Consider the following 21,250-nt stretch of genomic DNA (forward strand, 5'->3'; position numbering starts at 1 on the left):
GGAAAGATGTAGATGGGCAGAACTGGCCCAAGAGAGAGGCTATGTGTGCAGCAAGTGGACTGTTGGGGCCCAGATGCTGGCCCAAGAGCTTCAGGTACCGAACACCACATTTCAGGATTTGGTATTTCCTGGCCGGCTCCTGTCTTGCTTTGATCTGATTTTGATCCACTCATTCTTTCCTATTTTAACCTGTGCCCTTGGAATTTGAAAGGTTGGTTGTGTGAGACAGGTCTGGCTCACTGCGTAGACCAGGCTGGCCTCATACATATTGAAACATGACTTTCTTTATATTATTTTACACAGTTCACAGTTAAGGGGGTGCTGGAGCCTCAGGAGAGGCTTCTGAACAATGTTAGAACTGTTGGGAGTTTGAGGGGCTGGTGAAAGGGCTCGGTGTGTAAAGGAGCCTGCTGCCAAGCCTGACCCCACTGAGTTTGATCCCCAACAGCCACTTGGTGGGAAAAAAAATCAAGTCTTACAAGCTGTCCTCCAAGATCCACATTACATCACAGCAGTGTGCAGTGTACTTCCTGCCCCTGCACACAAGTAAAGTTATTTTTGAGCACATTCAGAGACAGGCCAAATGCGCTCTGCACTATGAGATAGCCAAGAAGCCTTAAGGACAGGGCAGGCTGCTGTGATATGCCAAGTTGGCAAGGAGTACACTAACCCTGGGTAATCTTCAGTCACTCTGACTAGATTTGGACTCTCTTGGGAGTCTGCGAGAGCATTTCCAGGGAACTTTGACTGAGGACAGAAGACTCACCATGAACAGGGCTGGCACTGTGGCTTGAACCAGAGATCTAGAATGAACTTTAAACAACAAAGTATCTGTCCCGATGTGAGCCAAGAGCATCTGCCCCTCTTTACGTCATGATGGACTGTAACTGCAACCCTAAGGCCAAAGAAACCCTTCCTCTTTTAAATTGCTGTCAGGTGTTTGACTCACAGCAACTAAATTACCCTGGAATGGCCAGCTGCCTGCCGTGGGCTTGGTGAGCATAGTCTGTGTACAGGCATGTGAGCATAGTCTGTGTACAGGCATGTTTCCATCCACGGCACCCACGGGAGCCGGGCTCACAGTCTGACGTTCACGCAGCAGCAGAAACTGCTAACATGCTTCCACCCTGTGCTCCCCCAAGTCACCAACCCGGAACATAGTTCATAATTAAATCTCCTTCAGGCTGTTGCAGTGAACAGAATTTTATTTTGTTTTGTTTCTGAGACAGGGTCTTGCTATGTAGAACAGGCCGGCCTCAAACTTACAGAGATCCTCCTGCCCCTGGCTCCCAAGACCGGGATTAAATGCTTGCATGACCATGCCCCAGACATTGGAATTTTAGGCCAGAAGCAGTGCACCAAAACCTTCCCTGATATAATGTCCGGGATTCATGGGAAAGTCTTAACAACAGAAGTGGCCTTTTTTCCGCATCAGGGGCTCTCTGCTCAAGCTAGAGGCTCTTCCATTAAACAGAGAAGGTATGGCTGGAGACTCCTAAACCAGCAGTCACCAACACCAAAGTGGATGGACAAAGAACACGGCACACTCATGGGATAGTGTGCAGTCTTAGAGGAGAGTGTGAGAGACTGTCATTTGTAGCAAGACAGACGGAACAGAAGGACATCATGTCCAATGAGCAAGTCATCCGCACAGTGACAAACCCCATTCCCTCTCGTACCCCCGACTTAAAAGGTTACAGAATTGCGAGGACCAGCTTGGGACAGAGACAAAGGTGGATTAAAAAGACCACGTTTGATGAATGCGAGCTACATGCATGCTGAAAATATCTTGTGGGTCCTCATTAATATACACAGTCAATACATGTTAGTAAAAAAAAGTATTTAAAAAATCTCAAAGGAGTTATTGCTCAATTGCACTTGTGCATAGATTTTTAAATTACAGCTTAAAATAGACCTTTAATTTTATCGTTATATTATTACTGTTACTGTTAGTGTGTGTAGTGTGTGTACGAGTGCGTGGTGGGGTGTTATCACCATGGTGTTGGCCTTAGTGAATGTGTGGAGTCAGAGCAACACTGAAGTCGGTTCTCTGCTTCCACCCTCTGGGTGCCAGGGACTGAACTCAGCCAGTCAGGATTGAGCAGCAAGTGCTGTTACCCCCTGAGTCAGCTCCCTGGCCCATAATTTTTAAAAATGTTGATCTTGTGTGAGTGTGTGTGTGTGTGTGTGTGTGTGTGTTTGTGTGTGTGTGTTTATGTGTGTGTGTTTGTGCGTGTGTGTATGTTTGTGCACGTGTGTTGTGTGTGTGTATGTGTTTATGTGTGTCTGGTGTGTGTGTGGTGTGTTTGTGTATGTGTATGTGTGTGTTTGTGTGTGAGTGTGTGTGTATGTGTGTGTGTTAGTGTGTGAGAGGGTGTGTGTGTATTTGTGTGTGTGGTGTGTGTTTGTGTGTGTGTTTGTGTGTGTGTGGTGTTTGTGCGTGTTTGTGTTTGTGTGTGTATGTTTGTGCACGTGTGCGTGTGTGTGTATGTGTGTGAGAGTGTGTGTGCATGTGTGTGTGTTTGTGTTTGAGTGTGTGTGTATGTGTGTGTTAGTGTGTGAGAGTGTGTGTGTGTGTTTGTGTGTGTGGTGTGTGTTTGTGTGTGTGGTGTGTTTGTGTATGTGTATGTGTGTGTTTGTGTGTGAGTGTGTGTGTATGTGTATGTGGTGTGTTTGTGTATATGTATGTGTGTGTGTGAGTGTGTGTGTGTGTGTGTGTGTGTGCGTGTGTGTCAGTCACCTGATGTGGAGGCTAGGATGACTCACACTGCTGAGTCACACTTCTTTTGTTGTTCATGGTTTTGGAGACAAGGTTTTTCTGTGTATTCCTGGCTGTTCCTGAACCTACTTTGTAGACCAGGCTGGCCTTGATCTCACAGAGATCCTCCTGCCTCTGCCTCTCAAGTGCTGGGATGAAAGGTGTGTACAACCTCCACTTACCGTGACCAGTATTTTTTTTTTTTTAATAAAATTTGACACTAACATTTTCAGGATTGCTAAACCCTTACTTGGGAAATAACTGAACAAGGTATCTTCAACGCCCCCCCACACCTTGTTTTGAAGCTGGAACATGGCTGAGCAGTAGAGCCCCTTCCTGGAATCCCCCAGTGAGGGCTGGGGCACGGCTCATGGTATAGCGCTTGCCTCCGAGTTCTGGTTCTGTATCCAACACAGAGAACCAAGCTGTTTTCTACTGCTGCTTTTGCTGACTGTCTAGTGTCCTCCCATGGAGTAAAGGAGGGCTCTTGCCTCTAACATCTGACTGGAGCAGGGCTCCAGCATTGGACAGGCTGTGGGCACTGTGGGGAGAGCCCCTTCAAGGCAAAGGGTCTGACAGCAAAGCAGGTGGATGCTAGCATGTCCTGATGTGTCATGGAACAGAGAGAGCCAAGCATCTTAGCTGGGCGTAGTGGTCATGACTATTGTCCAAGCTGGAAATGGAGGCAGGACTGCACCAGCATGTTTGGCTACACATGGAGGCCGGTATGGGCGTCATGCGTGTGCATGTGCACCTGGGCACGCATGGGGTACATGTGCATGTGTATCTGAAGGCATGAGGTTGAGTCAGGAATAATCATCGACTTCCCTTCTACCTTATTCATTGAGTCAGGATCTCTTAATCAAATCCAGAGCTTGCAGATGTGTCTGGCTAGCCAGAATGCTCAGGATCCTGTGACCTTGTTAGCTTTAATTTCCCATAGCCTAGAGTCACCTGAGAAGCACATCTTTTTTTTTTTTTTTTTTTTTTTTTGGTTCTTTTTTTTCGGAGCTGGGGACCGAACCCAGGGCCTTGCGCTTCCTAGGTAAGCGCTCTACCACTGAGCTAAATCCCCAGCCCCGAGAAGCACATCTTAATTGAAGTGTTGCCCAGATCAGACTGGTCTGTGGACCTGTCCATGGGGCAGTGTCTTGACTGTTAACTGATGGTGGATGGAACCCATTGTGATTGGCACCACTCCCTGGGCACATGGTTCTGGGGCTTAAGAAAAAGCTTAGCTAGTCAGGAGAAAGGCAGAAACCACATCCTCCTTGGTTTGGGCTTGTGGCTTGAATGAGAATGGCTCCCATAGGCAGGCATATACATTTGAGTGTTCAGCCACCAGGGAGTAGAACTGTTTGACAGGATTCTCATGTAAATCTCCCAGCTATTCCTGCAGCACCATGTGTGCCCTGTATGCCACCAGGCTCCCTGTTGTGATGACAGTGGACTAAGCCTCTCAAACTATAAACAAGCCCCCCACTCACACACATTAAGTGCTTTGCTGTGGCTGTGGTCTCTTGACGATCACAATGGAACATGGCTGAGATACTATGGCCCAGTGAGTCTCCTAGTCAGAGGTCATGCAATAGCCTACAGGCTTGTCTTTAGTTCCTGCTTGAGTTCCTTCCCAGGCTTCCCCCCAATGACGAATAAACTGTGTGTGGCCTGGGGGTGGAAGCCAGAAGAACCATTTCCTCCTCCGAGTTGCTTCGGTGTGAGTTTTTTGTCCCAGCAGCTGAAGAAATAAGAATAGCCTATCCCCTAGGGGTAGGTTCTCAGGTTGGAGACAGTGTACACAAGGTTCATGTGTTCTGGGGAGCAAATATTGGGTCTACAGAGTGATTTCAGCCCTGAACCAGCCACCAGCTCTTTCTCTCTAGATAGTTCTGGCTGTCCTGAAACTCACTATATAACCTAAGGCTGGCCTCAAACTCACAGGAATCTTCCTGCTTCTGCCTCCTGAGTGCCGGGATTGAAGGCTGTGCCCCCGCCTGATGGGGGTGAGATTTTTTTTTTAACACACCATTTTGAGCCTCAGAACAGGAGCTACAGACAGGCTAACTATGCTTCGTGCTGCTTTGCAGTTTGAATCCTGAGCTATCACTGCTGTGGAGGACCAGTGCTATAAAGGCCAGACAGGGCCCACCACATCCCAACAGTCTGTCACTCTCCGCCACGCAACCAGGTCACTCTTGGTCCCTACAGTGATTGCAGATCCTCTCAGAGCTAGTGATAAGGGTTCAAGGATAAGAGTCCCACCAGTAGGACTAAGAGGCAGAGCCATGGCTTTGATCCAAGTTCGTAGAGTAAGGTGGGAGAGGCAGGCTGCTGCTAACCTGAGGGGAGTAGGCCTGAGAACCCAAAAGGCTATGAGGAAAATAGAAGACGGTTCAAAGGAAGGCTGGGGTCCACACGGCACCAGCAGAGAGGGTCTGTTGGCTTCAACTGGGTTAAGTCATGGCTAAGTCACTGAAGCCCCTGCTTTGATAGGCTTTCAGAGTATGAGGCAGACCTGTGAGTGTTTATTTGATTTTGATTCCTTTCCCTCTACGGCCACTGGTTCTGCATCCTGGGGGGCCTCTGCCTCAGCCAGATCCTCCCTCTGCCTGGTCTTGATCAGCCACACTGCCTTCTTGAAGTTCTTGAGAGGGTCTTGCTGGGAGGCTCTAGCTGACGGGCACTGGAAGCGCTCACGGATGAGATAGCCATGGCTTGTGGGGGCCATGAAGCCATTGGAGGTAGGGATAATTCTGTTGACCACAGCATGAACAAACTGGACAGCCAAAAGGGTGCCTGTGACAGGGAAAGGACAAGCCATGAGAAAACGGGGCCCAGAGATGAAGGACATTGCAGCTGGTAATGTGCTTGGCCTGCAAACACAGGGCCCGAATTTGATGCTTAGCACAGATGGAAACACCTGAGTGTGGGGGTGCACACTGGCAGACCCAGTGCTCTGGAGATTGAGATGGATGCTCTCTGGGGCTCCCTGTTTGACCTAATCATTGGGCACATGATTACCGTCCAAGTCCATGAGTACACATCCACTGGGCACTTTCACCCTCATGGAGACCCAGGGAAGAAGCCTATTCTGTCTCCAAAGGGGTCTCCAGGCCACGTATGGAGAGGCCACTTAGGAGGTCCTGCAGACACCTCCTAAGCTGAGGGACCCAGCTAGAGACAGAAGCAGGACCACTAAGACCCAAGGTTACTCTTTTCCTCCAGATCAGAGCTTGGTCCTAGGAAAACAGCTGGGTAGGCATGCCAAGTTAGGTTTGGGTTTTGGGGTTTTTGTTGTTGTTTGTTTGTTTGTTTGTTTGTTTGTTTTTTGTCAACTTGGCATCAGCTTGGGTCATCTGGGAAGGAGCTTCAGAGGAGAAAAAAATCCCATCGGATTGACCTGTGGGTGACCCCAACTCACCTGGGCCGCAGCTGGGGGTCCTGGGATCTATGAGACAGAAGGCTGAGCAAGCCATGATAGCAAATCAATAAGCAGTATCCTTCATGGCCTCTGCTTCAGTTCCTGCCTCCAAGTTCCTGCTCCAACTTCCCTGCGTGATAAGCTATACAACCTTTAAGCCAAATGAAGTCATTTCTACCCAAGTCGCCTTAGGTCAGGACATTTATACAGCACAGAAAAGCAAACTAGGACTGTAGGTAAAGGGCGTGCTACACAAGCTTTGGGACTTGACTTTAGATCCCCAGCACCTACACAAAAGCCAGGCGCAGAGCACGGATCTGTGATCCCAGCACAGGAGGCACTGTCAGGGGTCCCTGGGGTTGGCCTTGCTGAATAAGTGAGCTGTATCTCAAATAACATGGAGGGCTAAGTGTGGTGTTGCCCTCCTTTAATCCCAGCACTCTTCGAAGCAGAAGTAGGCAGATCTTTGTGAGTCCCAGGCCAATCTGGTCTACAGGGTAAGTTCTGTTGCTACTTTATGGGTTCTTTTTTTCCCACCCTTTATCTGCCCCCCTCCATTTCACCCCCTAACATTAGATAGGAAAGAAAGAAGGTATCGAGGGGGAAAGGAGGAGGAGGAAGGGAATGGGGAGAGGAGGGGAAAGGGAAAGCGAGAGAAATCAATCCCTGAATCTAGTTTCTTCTTTGAGCATGCCCACTAACAAATCACAAACAACCTGCTTAGAATTCCAAAGGTCACACAATGGCAGAAACTGTCTGCAGCTGGCAAAATAACGCCTCTGCTAGAGCACGAGGCAAGTCACAGTCAGCTGCTTCGGACAGTCCGAAGCAGCCCCACATCTCTACACCTGGGGTTAAAATAAAATCACATATTTTTTTTCTTTTTTTTTTCGGAGCTGGGGACCGAACCCAGGGCCTTGCGCTTGCTAGACAAGCGCTCTACCACTGAGCTAAATCCCCAACCCCAAAATCACATATTTATATTTCTGTGTTTTTAAAAGAAACCAAAATTCCAGAATTCTCACTACACATTCCAGGACAACCCAGGCTACAAAATGAGAGATTCCATTTCAAAAACAAACAGAAGCAGAAGGATCTCTGAATTCAAGGCCAGCCTGGTCTACAGAGCCAGGACAACCAGGCTACACAGTGAAACCCGGTGTTGATAAAAAACCAAAGTCAACCAACCAAACAAGCACAATACACAACCACCCTCCTTGAAATAACACGGAGAGTGATTGAAAAAAGTACCTAACCTCTACCTTCACATATATGTGCACACACGTCCAGGTGCACCTCTATGTACTTGTATGCTTTAGTGCACACACACACACACACACACACACACACACACAGAGACATAGAGAGACAGAGACACAGAGAGAGACAGAGGCAGAGACAGAGACAGAGACAACAGATAGATTAGAAAGAATAAAATAGGTTTCCGCATAGCTCAGTCTTGCCCCACACCAGGACTCACCATCCAGTGCACTCCAGGCGATGATGGAGCGGTCCTCCATGCCTGTGAACACATGCTTGTCATCCTTCGAGAAGCAGGCACAGCGCACCCCTCTGCAGTAAGAGCTCTGTGAAAACAGGGCCATGTCTGCGCTTTGCATGAGAAATGACCCCCTGGCTCTATCCGCCCCATACATTGCAAAAATGTACACTCACAGCTGGAAACAGTGCACACACACAAAGAAACCAAGTGAGGGAAAAAATCGAGGAAGGTATGGGGGTCGATGGCCCAGGCCACCCACCTCGTAGCTCATCTTGAACTTCTCCCGGCAAGCTTGCAGGTCCCAGAGGCACAGCAGTGCATCCTCAGCCCCGCTCACTGCTAGCTGCTCCCTGTGGCTGACCTCCACGCAGCTCACCCTGCTCCCATGGGCCTCCAGAGGGAACACTTTAGACTGCGCACAATCGTACAGGAAGAGGCTGCCGTCACTCATGCCGTAGACCACACGGTAGTCGGCCAGGACAGCCACTCTCACTATGGTCTCGGGCAGCTGGGTGTAAAAGGTGTAGGTGGGACCTTCAATGGCAGGACAGAGGTCCCCAGGGCTGATGTCAAGCACAAGGACTATGTTGTCATAGGCGATGGCCAGCCGGTCCTCGCTCTTGCTCACGGACATGCAGTTGACAGCTTTGCGCGCCTCGGGTGGGGGGATGCACAGCACGTCTTGCCTGGAGTTCAGGGGGAACACAAGCACAATCCCCGAGACCAGGCCTGTGAAGAGGAGCTTGGTCTGCTCGGCGACCTCCAGACAGCAGACCTCATTGGACGTGTCCAGGGAATCCTGTTCCTCACCTGCACAGGGAAAAGAGAGTCAAGGGTGGGCCAGCCAGTTTTCTCAGTTTTTTTTTTTAATTACTATTATTTATATGTATGTAGAGGTCAGAAAATAACTTGTGGGAATCAGTTCTCCCTTTCCACCATGCGGTCCCGGGGCTTGAACTCACGACTGCAGGCTGTGCTGGCCTTAAGCATTCTTAGTTTAGTGATTTTAGTTTTCTGACCCCTAAGGTTCAACTTGGATGTTGTTCAGTTTCCTGACTCTGTGTGAAGCTGGAAACGGCCCCTGTACCCATGTGCATGTTCCGTAAGCTATGAGGCAAGTGGAAGCTGGGGCTTGAGGCAAGGTCAGTAGGCACTGGGGCCAGGGCTGGGACCTTTACCTCCCACAGGCTGGACAGGCACAGGAAGCTCCCTGTTTCCTGGAAGAGTGGTTATGCTCAGCAGGAAATGACAGTAGAACTGGGGTTTGTGCATGTTTCACAAGGCGACATAGTTGACCTGGCCCAGTTCAGGAACTGCAGCCCCTGGGAGAAAAGCAGGCCTTACTCCTGCTGGGCCAGCACAAGGGCTACTGTTTCCAGCATCTCCCACTGCACTCTTGACTGGCCCTGAGTTAAATTTTGAGGCAGGGTGTTATGATGCTATTCCATATTGAAACATTCCCTTCTGATAGGAGAATGGAGATGCCTGGTGCTGTGAGCTGCCTGCAAGGGTTCGCAGAGATCCAGAGAGTGGCTGGGAGCTAGATGGGATTTGGGGTGATGCAGCTAGCTTTACACACACACACACACACACACACACACACACACACACACACACACACACACACCATCCCCCACCAATGTTCCTGTAACTACAGCAGACTCCTTGGTCTTCCCAGATCAACTCCAATGCACTTTTCTTTGAGGTCGCCCTTTCTATCTGAAATGATGCCCAGGAAGTCAGGCAACATAGGGCCTCCCTAATACCCAAGTTGCTCTCCAACTCTTTATCCTCCTGCCTCAGCCTCCCTGGTAACTGTAATTTCAGCCTGGTGTGTGACAGCCCGGTTTGCATCTCATCTAATTAAAACGAAAACATCCTCATCCCACCATCCGGTCTAACCCTGGCACGGGTGTCCCAGTGACACACTCGGTCCTCTTTGCCACATCCTGTGATTATAGGTTGAATGTTTGAGTCCCCCACACCTCACCACATTCGATGTTGAATTCCATCCGGGGCCTGGAGAGACGGTTTAGTGGTTAAGAGCACTGGCTCCTCTTGCGAGGGACCTGGGTTCAGTTCCCAGCACCCACATTACAGCTCGCAGCTGCCTGGGCTTCCGGCAGCAGGGAGTCTGACGTGCTCTTCAGAGCTCCTTGGGTACCAGGCACACATATGGACCGTATACAGATGTGCAGGCAGAACGCTTACACACAAAAAATAAAAATAAAAAATTAAGCAAGAAACTCCATTGACAATATGATGATATTGGGAGGTGTGGTCTTGAGAGATCTAAGATGGATCCCTCAGAAAAGAGGTTGGTCCCCTTATTAAAAAACAAAAACAAAAACAAAACACCCCTCAGAGCATTGCCTTGTTGAGCCAATCATGTGCAGATGCAAAAAGAAGACATCTATGAACAAAGAGCGAGTGCTCACCAGACCCCAGACCCTCTAACACCTCTGTCCTGAGTTCTTGGTACACATGTCTGTGTGCACACCAAAGAGTACAATGGGATTCCTCAAGTGCTTTTCAACCTCTTTGTAAATGTATGTGTGCTGTGTACATCTTCACGTGAGCATGGGTGCAGGCGTGCATGTTCACGTGAGCATGGGTGCAGGCGTGCATGTTCACATGAGCATGGGTGCAGGTGTACATGTTCACTTGAGCATGGGTGCAGGTGTGCATGTTCACCTGAGCATGCGTGGAGTTGTGTGCATGTTCACTTGAGCATGGGTGCAGGTGTGCATGTTCACGTGAGCATGGGTGCAGGTGTGCATGTTCACTTGAGCATGGGTGCAGGTGTGCATGTTCACCTGAGCATGCGTGGAGTTGTGTGCATGTTCACTTGAGCATGGGTGCAGGTGTGCATGTTCACCTGAGCATGGGTGGAAATGTGTGCACATTCACATGAGTGTGGGCACACATGTGTATGTTCATGTAAGCATGGGTGCATGTGTGTGTGTTCATGTGAGTGTGGGATGAACATGGGTGCAGGCGTGCATGTTCACGTGAGCATGGGTCCAGGCGTGCATGTTCACGTGAGCATGGGTGCAGGTGTGCATGTTCACGTGAGCATGGGTGCAGGTGTGCATGTTCATGTGAGCATGGGTGCAGGTGTGCATGTTCACGTGAGCATGGGTGCAGGTGTGCATGTTCACATGAGCATGGGTGCAGGTGTGTGCACATTCACATGAGTGTGGGCACACATGTGTATGTTCATGTAAGCATGGGTGCATGTGAGTGTATGTTCATGTGAGCGTAGGATGAACATGGGTGCAGTGTGCAAGTTCATATGAGCATAGGTGCAAGTGTGTATGTTCATGTAAGCATAGGTGCAGGTGTGCATGTTCACATGAGCATAGGCGTGTGCGTGTGCGTGCGTGTGTGTGTGTGTGTGTGTGTGTGGTGGGCATATCCGTGTGAGTGTGGAGGACAAGGCTGACGTTGGGAGTCTCTCTCACTAGTTTTCCACCTTACTCCCCACGGCAGCTTGCTCTGGGGTCTCCCTGTCTCTGCCTTCCAACTGCTGGAATTAGAACCTAGAATCTACATGGAAGTGAGGATCCCAACTCAGGTCTGAATGCTCGCATAGCAAGCGCTTTACCCACGGAGTCCTCTGCCTTTTGTTTTTTGAGACAGAGTTTGCAGTTTTTTCTTGAACTCCTGGCCTTTTCAGGTTTGCTACCCCTCACCGAGTCAAATCCTGGCCCTCATCTCGGACTTCCACTTCTAGAAGTGTGAGTCTAGTGTGCACAGTGAGTTCAGATCTTACCATACAGACTCTAGTCATCTCTCACAAACCTTCTGCCAGGTCCCAGATCGTGACTTTGTTTTTGTCCCCAACCTTAGGGAAGTAGACATAGCTGCCATGGTGGGACACTGTAGCGAGGCCCGTGCGGTCCAGAAATGGCGTGGGAGACGGCGGCTTCCGAGTGGACCTGAGATCCCAGGCCTTGAAGGACGAAGACTTCCAGGACGCAGACACCACCAGAGTCTCACAGAGGACCAGCAGGCTCGCAGGGGCACCCGCACTCTCAAAGACACTCAGCAGGGTCCCCTGTTCTGACAGACTCCACACCTGAGGGTCAAGAACAGAAGGACAGGTTTGCCCTGGGCACGTGCTTCAACTGCTCATCGGCCTCTGCTAAATATGGAGGCTCTGGCTCCAGGGTCCTCCCTATCCTGACATCTGAAGGTCTCCTGTGGCCTCAGCATCCTCACAGGATGTCCTGTGGAACTCCAGCAAATAGGATGGGGGATGATGGTGCTTGGGGTAGGGTGGGGTACCGTGCAGGACCTCTCAGGGGTCTGTAGCAGAAACTGTCTTCATAGCCATCCCAAGTACTGGCCTGTACTCATGGGTACATGACAGGATTCTGTAGGAGCTAGATGAGTGAGATTATAGAGTGAGTGTGTGTGTGTGTGTGTGTGTGTGTGTGTGTGTGTGTGTTCAAGCTCACGTGAACACATCACAGTAGTGGATCCACAGGTACGTGCTCTTGGATTGCCTCCATTTTTAAACATTTTTAAAACAGGCTCTCACGTGGCCCTGACCAGCCTTGAATTTGCCATGTAGCTGACACAGGCTGGGACCACCACACCCAGCTTCATCCCCTTACTTGGGTATGCTTTCACCCCAGGGTTCCTGGGTTAGACCATTGGTCCCAGGTTGACATAAGAGGTGATGGGACATTGAAAGGCAGAGACTAGCGGGAGACAATTGAGTCATGTGGGGTGAAGTCCTAAGAAAGGATTAAGTCGGGGCTGGGGATTTAGCTCAGTGGTAGAGCGCTTACCTAGGAAGCGCAAGGCCCTGGGTTCGGTCCCCAGCTCCGAAAAAAAAGAACCAAAAAAAAAAAAAAAAAAGAAAGGATTAAGTCGTCGGCTGCAGTTGAGCATATCAAGAAGGTGGAGGAAGGTGAAGCATAAAGGTCTTAAGGTCAGCCTCGGCCCCATAGCAAATTTGAAGCTAGCCTGGGCTACATGAGACCCTGTTTCCAAAACTGAAGGGGAGGGGATTAAGTAGTTGTTATGGGACTCAAGTTAGTTCCCAGGAGAGGGGCCTGTTACAGGCAGGCGGGGCTGCTCCCTGTCCTCTGGCCTCCCATTCCTAAGTGTGACCACTCCTTCACACTAGCTCACACTATCTGCCCTGATGTACGGTAAACAAGGAAGCCTCACCAGAACTGGTACCCTTCTGTGCAGTCAAGTCAACTTCCAAAAAGTGTGGACTAGACAAACCTTTCTTCTCTATGTAGTTTCCAGCCTCAGGAATATCATTATAGTAACAGAAAATGCAACCCTAATACTGGCATATATGCATACCTACCTCTAATAAATAAATGTTTCTACATAAACAAACTCTGTTGGGTTCTCAAGGCTCTCTAAGACCAGAGAGAGTTCCTGAGAGCAAGATGCTGGGAACCCAAAGTCCCTACCTTCATGTTTTCACCAGCATTGACGACCGAGACTTCCCACCCTGGAGGCCTCATCCTGAGTTGTCAGTTCTGGTTGGGAATGCTGCTTGCTTTGTGAAACATTCCGTGTCTGCTACTGGGTAGAGGACGCCAGCATCCCGCACATTTCCTCTAAACTCCCCTATCTGAGTCTGAGTTCACCTGGTTTCTGTGTGGAATGTACTTAGCAGATGTAAGAGATCCAGCGTTCTGAGGTCAGGATCCTGAATCCACCCTCACCTGGATAAGTGCATCCCGGGACGCTGTGATGATCAGATTGTTCTCGGGACCCAAGACTGCGGTCTCCACCACATCCTCATGTTCCAGATCCGTAGCCATGAACCGGTGGAAGTCTTGCGAATCAGCCAGAAAAACCCGCACACATCTTCCGAAGCCTGTGGCACCACAGGACCCAGTTAGACTTCTGAGCCGAGAGCAGTTACTCAATCCATGGAGCCTTCCAGACCACCCCACTGTGCCTTAGGGGAGTGATGCAGAGAGGCCAGGGGTGGGGGGCATGGCTCCACCTCAAACAGCAGATGTGTGCAGAGGTGACAGTCACTGAACTGTAGGGAAAAACTCATGAAAGTCCCTGGTATCACAGTACACTGAGCCCCCTCAGGGCTCAGCGGCAGTGAGTGGGAACCTGTGTTCAAATGCTCTAGCTTTATGAGAGGCATTTACTTTCCCAAGCTTAAAAAGATTGTTACATTCTGTTTGTTTGTTTGTTTGTTTGTTTGGGGTGTGTGTGTGTGTGTGTGTATACAATTCACTATTGTGCACACGTGGAGGTTAGACCTACCACTGAGTTCTAGGGATCAAACTCAGCCCATCAGATTTGGCAGCAAGCACCTTTACCCACTGAGTTCTCCCACCACTGACCCTGCCTCCTCTGTCCTCTGAGTGTGTGTGTGTGTGTGTGTGTGTGTGTGTGTGTGTGTGTGCGCTCTCTCTCTCTCTCTCTCTCTCTCTCTCTCTCTCTCTCTCCTTCATGTGCAAGCTCTCAGAGAACACTGAGCCGGGGACTAGCCCCACCAGCCTCCTGTCTCCCCTCCCCTCAGCAGGCACATCTGCAACTCTACCCCAGCTTTTACAGACTGGACATTGACACTTGCACAGTGAATGCTTTTACCCATGGAATCATTCCTCAGCCCTAGCTTCGCCATCCATACATAAGAATACAGAGTGTGGGCTTCAAGGCTGGCATGGGAGAGCAGCGGGATCAGTGTGTGCTTATCATTGAGGAAGTTCCAGCAACTGCAAACACACAGGTTTTCACACCACATACACACACATACACACACCACACATACACATACACCCCACACATACACAGATACACACATACACACCACACACACACACATCATACACACACCCCACACATACACACACACATACACACACACCACACACATACACACACATACCCATATACACACACTCCACACATACACACACACCACACACATACACATATACACACACCCCACACATACACACACATACACACACGCCACACACATACACACACATACCACACACATACACATATACACACACACCACACACATACACATATACACACACACCACACATACACACACATACCACACACATACACATATACACACACACCACACACATACACATATACACACACTCCACACATACACACACACCACACACATACACATATACACACACCCCACACATACACACACACACCACACACACACACCACACACATACACATATACACACACCCCACACATATACACACACACCACACACACACCACACACATACACATATATACACACTTCACTCATACACACACATACCACACACACACACACACACACACACACACAAGACAACATGCAAAGGCTTCACTGTGGGATTCCTGAATGTGTGCCTCAGGCTCATCTTCCCTGAACGCCCTACCATGTTGAGCCAGCTGGAAGCCAAGAGCTAATATTTTTTGCTGTTTATTTGTTTTTAAGACATGGTATCTTGTAGCTCAGGCTGACTTCAAACTCACTATGTAGCCAAGGATGATTCTGAACACCCAATCCTCCTGCCTCCACCTCCCAAGTGCTAAGAAGACAGCCATGCACCACTATGCCTACTTTACGCGGTGCTGGGGATGGAACCCAGGACTGCATGCTAGGCAAGCTCTCTAAGGTGAACTATAAGCGCCCCACCCACTGAAATCCAAGCACGCCGCCAAAACCTAGATACAGATGCTCTACTCGCTGAGCTGCAGGCTCTACCAACTGAGTGCAAACATTCCACCCTGAGGCACAGCCTCTGCTTCCAGCCTGTCTGTCTCCTTGCCTCACGCCTCTGTGGAATTCTCTTTATCCTAGGATCCTGGAATGCCGGTCTCCCGGGAAAGAATGTTTCAAGATTCTGTCTGGTGGAACACATCTTGACATTCGCCATATTGGCAGTCTAGTCTTGGGCACTAAATAAATGACCATTTGGGGTCTGAGAGCTGGCTCTGCGGCTAAAGGCACTTGCCGCCAAGCCTAACGAGCTGAGTCCCATCCCTAGGATTCACTTGGTAGAGGGAAAGAATGGGCTCCCTGAGACTGTCCTCTGATCTCACAGACGCACACCCCCTCAAACACAGCCAGTCAGTCTCTGGCAAAGGTGCGACCAGCAGGCCTGAGCCCCACACCCAGCACTGTGCAGCATTAGCCGTGACTTGGTTCTGGGGCAAGCCTTCTCAGCCCCTATCTTAGAGCTTCCTCCCTCTTATCGGTGGTCTCTGTGTGTCTCGGTGTTTTTCAAAGTAACGGAGCTCCCGTGGGAGTTTGGGACACACTCCATCACATCTTAGGAGGGGCCGGAGACCAAGGTCAGCCTCATGGGCAGTCGTCAATGCCAACGTGACCGGCTCTGGGCAGCAAACTCACTCTCAGGGTGGGAGAGAGTGCTTCTTGTTGGGGGTGCAGCACACAAGCTGCCTCCTGCCACTGCTGGGAGACAGCACCCATCCCTGGCACCGCTCTGTGAAAGAAGCAGCAGAAATCCCTGCCTCATGTTTGTGGGGACACACGCAGACACACACGCAGACACACACGCATCCATGCGTCATCGAGTGCACCTATGCCAAAGGGTGCCGGTTGCTGGGTGGTGTCTCGGTGAACCTGGGAGCCCGGCACCTTGGCTACACTAGGAGCATCTGCCTGTCTCCACTGCCCCAGCACTGGCCTAAAGCCTCGTTCTTGGGGCTGTGATTAATATGAATTGATCTAACTAATAATTACTCATTTAACTTTGCTATTATGATAAATGCTACTTTAAATAATTAACAATTAATTAAAAGATGCCTACTGGGCCTGGAACAATGGCTCAGCAGTGAAAAGCACACGCGGCTCTTGCATAGGACCTGGATTCAGTCCCTAGATCCCAATGGCAGTTCCAGGAGGATCTGCTGCCTGTTGCCTGTTTGGGTACACACACCCATAACACACACACACAGAGAGAGAGAGAGAGAGAGAGAGAGAGAGAGAGAGAGAGAGAGAGAGAGAAAGTGAAAATAAAACTTAAAAGCATTTAAAAATACCAAGAGGTGTGTATGGTGCAGAGTGGTTATATGTGTTTAAGGTCACAGTAATTAGAGATGTGCATGTGGGTACAAGTGTATTATGCAATGGCGATGGCATATGGAGGTTACAGATGCAAGGGAATACAGGTACGTAAGGTCCACGGTCAGTACAACTGTGCATGGTGCATGGTGGGTAGGGGTGTGTATGGTGCATGGTGGGTAGGTGTGTGTGGTGCATGGTGGGTAGGGGTGTGTGTGGTGCATGGTGGGTAGGGGTGTGTGTGGTGCATGGTGGGTAGGGGTGTGTGTGGTGCATGGTGGGTAGGGGTGTGTGTGGTGCATGGTGGGTAGGGGTGTGTATGGTGCATGGTGGGTAGGGGTGTGTGTGGTACATGGTGGGTAGGTGTGTGTGTGGTGCATGGTGGGTAGGGGTGTGTATGGTGCATGGTGGGTAGGGGTGTGTGTGGTACATGGTGGGTAGGTGTGTGTGTGGTGCATGGTGGGTAGGGGTGTGTGATGCATGGTGGGTAGGGGTGTGTGTGGTGCACGGTGGGTAGGGGTGTGTATGGTGCATGGTGGGTTGGGGTGTGTGTGGTGCATGGTGGGTAGGGGTGTGTGTGGTGCATGGTGGGTAGGGGTGTGCATGTTGTATGGTGGGTAGGGGTATGTATGGTGCACGGAGGGTAGGGGTGTGTATGGTGCATGGTGGGTAGTGGTGTGTATGGTGTATGGTGGATAGGGGTGTGCATGTTGTATGGTGGGTAGGGGTGTGTGTGGTGCACGGTGGGTAGGGGTGTGTGTGGTACATGGTGGGTAGGGGTGTGTATCGTGGCTAATGGAATATCTTGTTTATCCTATCATCTGCTGGGATGTGAACAGAACTAACAAGGTCCCTGTTGAGTGCAGTGGTCAGTGGTGGAGACAGACAGGACCCACTCTCACTCACATGTGGATGCGCGCAACATTGATTTCAAAGTACACAGAGCAGCTGAACAATGGCTCAGGGGGAAAGCTGCCTAACCTGGCAGCCCAAGTTCCAGTCCTAGGGCCCGCAGGGTGAAAGGTACACCCTTCTTCTGACTCTGCATCTGCACGCACGCGCACACACACAGACACACACAATGACACACAAACACACAGACACACACACACACAGACACACACACAGACACACACAAACACACACACACAGACGCACACACACAGACACACACACACAGAGAGACACACACACGCACACACAGTGTAAAAGTAATTTATAAAACAAAGGTGGAGAGAATAGTGGTAGGCACAGTTGGGAAGGAAGAAAAGGGTGCAGGGAGGCAGGGGATGGGGACAGGGGACAGGTCTCACCTGACCTCCAACCGACTCTTACTTCCCTTCTCTACCCACAGTGAATACTTAACTACTGCAAGCAGAGAGTCGTCTTCGGAAACCGCCAGGAACCCCACAGCTTCTGGAAGCTTCTCCAGCAGCCTGTCTTCTCCAGCACACACCTGTACAGGGCAAGGCGAGCGTCAGGCCAGTACGCAGCTGTGGGCTTCTGAGCTGGGATATGACTTGCTCCCACAACTGGCTAGTAAACAAGGGGTGACAGCAGGTGACCCCCCTCCAGGAGTGACGGGCTGAAGTGTGTGTGGAATTGTCTGCACAGCCTGAGGTAACCACTGTCCTGCACAATGACGAGAATGTGTTTGTCACGGGGCAGCTGTCTGAAGGAACCTCAGAGCTCGGTGAGATAGGCATGTGTTGGGAATAAACTAGACCAGGTGGTCCCGGCCCCAAAGAGGTGGAGGCAGGAGAGTTAGGAGTTCAAAGTCATTAAGCTACACAGAGAGTTGAGGCCAGCCTGGGGCTACATGAGACCGTGTCTCAAAATTAGCTGACTGACGTCACCTGCACCTGCTATTTGGAATTTCAGCTCTCCCAACAGTGGGCAAACCTTTTTCTCTCTCTTCCTTTCTTTCTCTTTACATGTATTCTTATTTTGAGACAGGGTCTCACTGTAGCCCTGGCTGTCCCAGAACTCACAGTGTTAGGATTACAGGTTGTACCACCATGCCCAGTTCCTTATTAACCTCTTGCTGTAGTGCCAGACACGTCCCCTGTTCCAGACACAACTATGTGCCCTTATGTGTTGACCTCTCCATACCCAGGATGCTAGGCTGTAACACGAAGGGGAGCAGGGACCCCCTAAACACTGTTCCAACCCACACAACTTGAGGAAGAAGGGTTGGTCTTGGCTTCTAGCCTCAGGTCGCCCCATCCCAATCGGGAAGGCATGGCTGCTTGGATGGTGCTCATGGGTCATGGGTTGGTATCTTCTTGGTAAAGACCAGAACCAGACGTAACCATGCCTTCTAGCCCTACTCCCAGTGACAATCTGTAGCCATGTCCAACATGTGGAAGGTTCTGCTACCTTGCAACGCAGCTCCCAAGTGCAGCTGGGGAGAAAGTGTTTAACAACATGGGCCCATGGCGTGGAGGGGACAAGTCACAATGAATCCACAGTACGGAGCAGAGACTGCTACCAGCCCTGCAGTGGGACAGTTCTATGGTGACTGTTCACGGGGCCCTCAGCAGTAGGGACAAAGAATTTCTCTTATGTGTGTGTGCTGGTGCCCTCAGAAGACAGAAGAGGGTGCTGGGTTCGCTGGAGCTCAGGAGATGGAGAGCCTCCCAGTGTGGGTTCTGGGAATTGAACTCAGGGCCTCTGCAGGAGCAGCAAGCTGCTCTTAACCACATCTCCAGACTTCGTGATGATTTTAATGTCAGCCTGACACACTGAAGAGACCAGGGAGGAGCGTCAGTCATGGGTTATCTGGATCAGCCACCACATAGGTACTAGAAACTGAATCTGGGTTCTGTGCAACAGCATTTCGTGCTCTCCCCTGCAGAGTTGCCTCTCCGGCCCCCTGAGTTAGGGCCTCCCACCAAATCTGGAGCTCAGTGATTCCACTAGACTGCGCGGCCAGGATGCCCCAGGGACCCTCCTGACTCTGCCTCCCCATAGCCAGAATACACATGTGGGGCCCACAAGTCGAGCTCAGGTCCTTGTGCTTGAGTGGCTGAGCCCTCTACCAGTTGGTGAGGAAGCCATTTACCAGGGTGACGGAGCCGCTGCTGAAGCCAACGACCAGCCTTGCCCGAGTCTGGATGGAGATGGCACAGGTGGGTGTCTCTTCTTTGATGCTGCACAACTGGTGTTTCTCCTGCAGTTTTCCCACAGCTGAGCTCCACAGACTGACCTGGCCGCCCTCGGTCAGGGCAAGCAGCAAACCCTGGGCAGCCAACAAAGCCACACAGACCCAGGGATCAGATGCATCTCCTGTGATACAGAAAACCAGCTTCGAAGTTTCCAGATCCCACACGTTGATCTAGTGAGGTCATGAAGAGCAAGAGAAACATCGCCGTCACCAGGAGACAGGGGCTGGGATGGGGTCAGAGGGCGGCACCCATGAAGCCCAGGGCTTATCCCGTAAACCAGGTAGCATGGAGCAAACCTGTCCTCCAGTGGGGGCTGGGGGGATCATGGGCATCCTTAGCTGCATAGTGAGCTCAAGGCCAGCCTGGGCTACAAGAGATCCTGTCTCCAAAAATAAAAGCAAACGAACAAGAATAAATTTTTAAAAATTTTAAAAGGATACTCCCAAGCGGAAGACCCTGCCTTCCAGAGTTTTCCAGAGTCTGGAGAGACAATCCTTTATATCCTCCCTCTCCCTCTTCCCCTGTCCTGTTTTGACATAGGGGGACTTGTTATCTGTCCAGGCTGGTTGTGAACTCAGGTTCAAGTACCCCGCCTGCCCCTGTCTCCCACGAAGCTTGGCGTGTTTATCACCTGTCACGGCTCCCAAGCACACATTCTTTTGTAACGTTTAAAATTGCGCCTTCGAGCCGGGTGTCTGGACACACCCCTGTTTTCTCATCTCTGGGGCTAGGGTAGGAGGGTCATGAGTCAAGGTGTGCTACATGGCCAGCATGTGTGTCAAAAACAAAACCAAAGCCTGTGCCTTTCAATGCTGGCAGGTGGTTTTGTTTTTGTCTGTCTGGTTTTTTTGTTTTAATGATTTTACAATATGGAAGAGTTGATAGGGATGGTCTACTTGACAGTACCAATGCTGGCGTCTTCTTTGTGACAAGTGCACCTTTGTTACACAAAATATTGTTGACAGGGGCCTATGAGATGGCTCATCAAGTAGAGGGGCTTGCAGCCAAGCCTGATGACCTGCTTTTGACACCTGAAACCCACACAATGGAAGAAAGCTGGTTTTGTGGGATTTACTCTGACCGCCACATGTGGCACACACACACACACACACACACACACACACACACACACACACCACAAGTAAATGTTAAGATGTTAAAACCAGGCCTCATGCTTGGGAGCCAGAGGCAGTAGAGTTGCCACAAGTTTGAGGCAAGGCTATATATGTCTAGACCCTGCCAAAGAGAAGAGAAGAAAGAAAAGGAAAGGAAAGGAAAGAAAAGAAGGGGTTGTGGATTTAGCTCAGTGGTAGAACGCTTGCCTACCTAGCAAGCACAAGGCCCT

The 21,250-nt window shown here is 50.4% G+C and overlaps 1 protein-coding gene across 5 annotated transcripts in view; it reads right to left on the reverse strand.

Moving 5' to 3' along the window:
- Positions 1–1,187: 1,187 nt before the first annotated feature.
- The window catches only part of Nwd1 (NACHT and WD repeat domain containing 1), a 70,145-nt gene continuing 50,082 nt past the window's right edge, over positions 1,188–21,250 (reverse strand). For 2 of the 5 annotated variants that reach the window (XR_015640242.1, XR_015640240.1), the window contains 7 exons: positions 19,803–19,979; positions 18,100–18,194; positions 13,380–13,534; positions 11,485–11,761; positions 7,940–8,490; positions 7,660–7,765; positions 1,188–5,554 (listed from right to left, as the gene is read on the reverse strand). Coding sequence is in view for 1 of the 5 variants with exons in the window: in XM_087589498.1 (XP_087445624.1) it covers positions 5,256–5,554; positions 7,660–7,765; positions 7,940–8,490; positions 11,485–11,761; positions 13,380–13,534; positions 18,104–18,194; positions 19,803–20,075 (1,752 nt within the window). In the remaining 4 variants the exon portion in view is untranslated. Of the gene's footprint in view, positions 5,555–7,659; positions 7,766–7,939; positions 8,491–11,484; positions 11,762–13,379; positions 13,535–18,099; positions 18,195–19,802; positions 20,076–21,250 lie in introns of all 5 variants that reach the window. The other 3 variants (XR_015640241.1, XR_015640239.1, XM_087589498.1) reach the window with 2 other exon arrangements.

This window comes from Rattus norvegicus, chromosome 16, assembly GCF_021556685.1.
Source record: "Rattus norvegicus strain SHRSP/BbbUtx chromosome 16, alternate assembly SHRSP_T2T, whole genome shotgun sequence".
Lineage (NCBI taxonomy): Eukaryota > Metazoa > Chordata > Mammalia > Rodentia > Muridae > Rattus > Rattus norvegicus.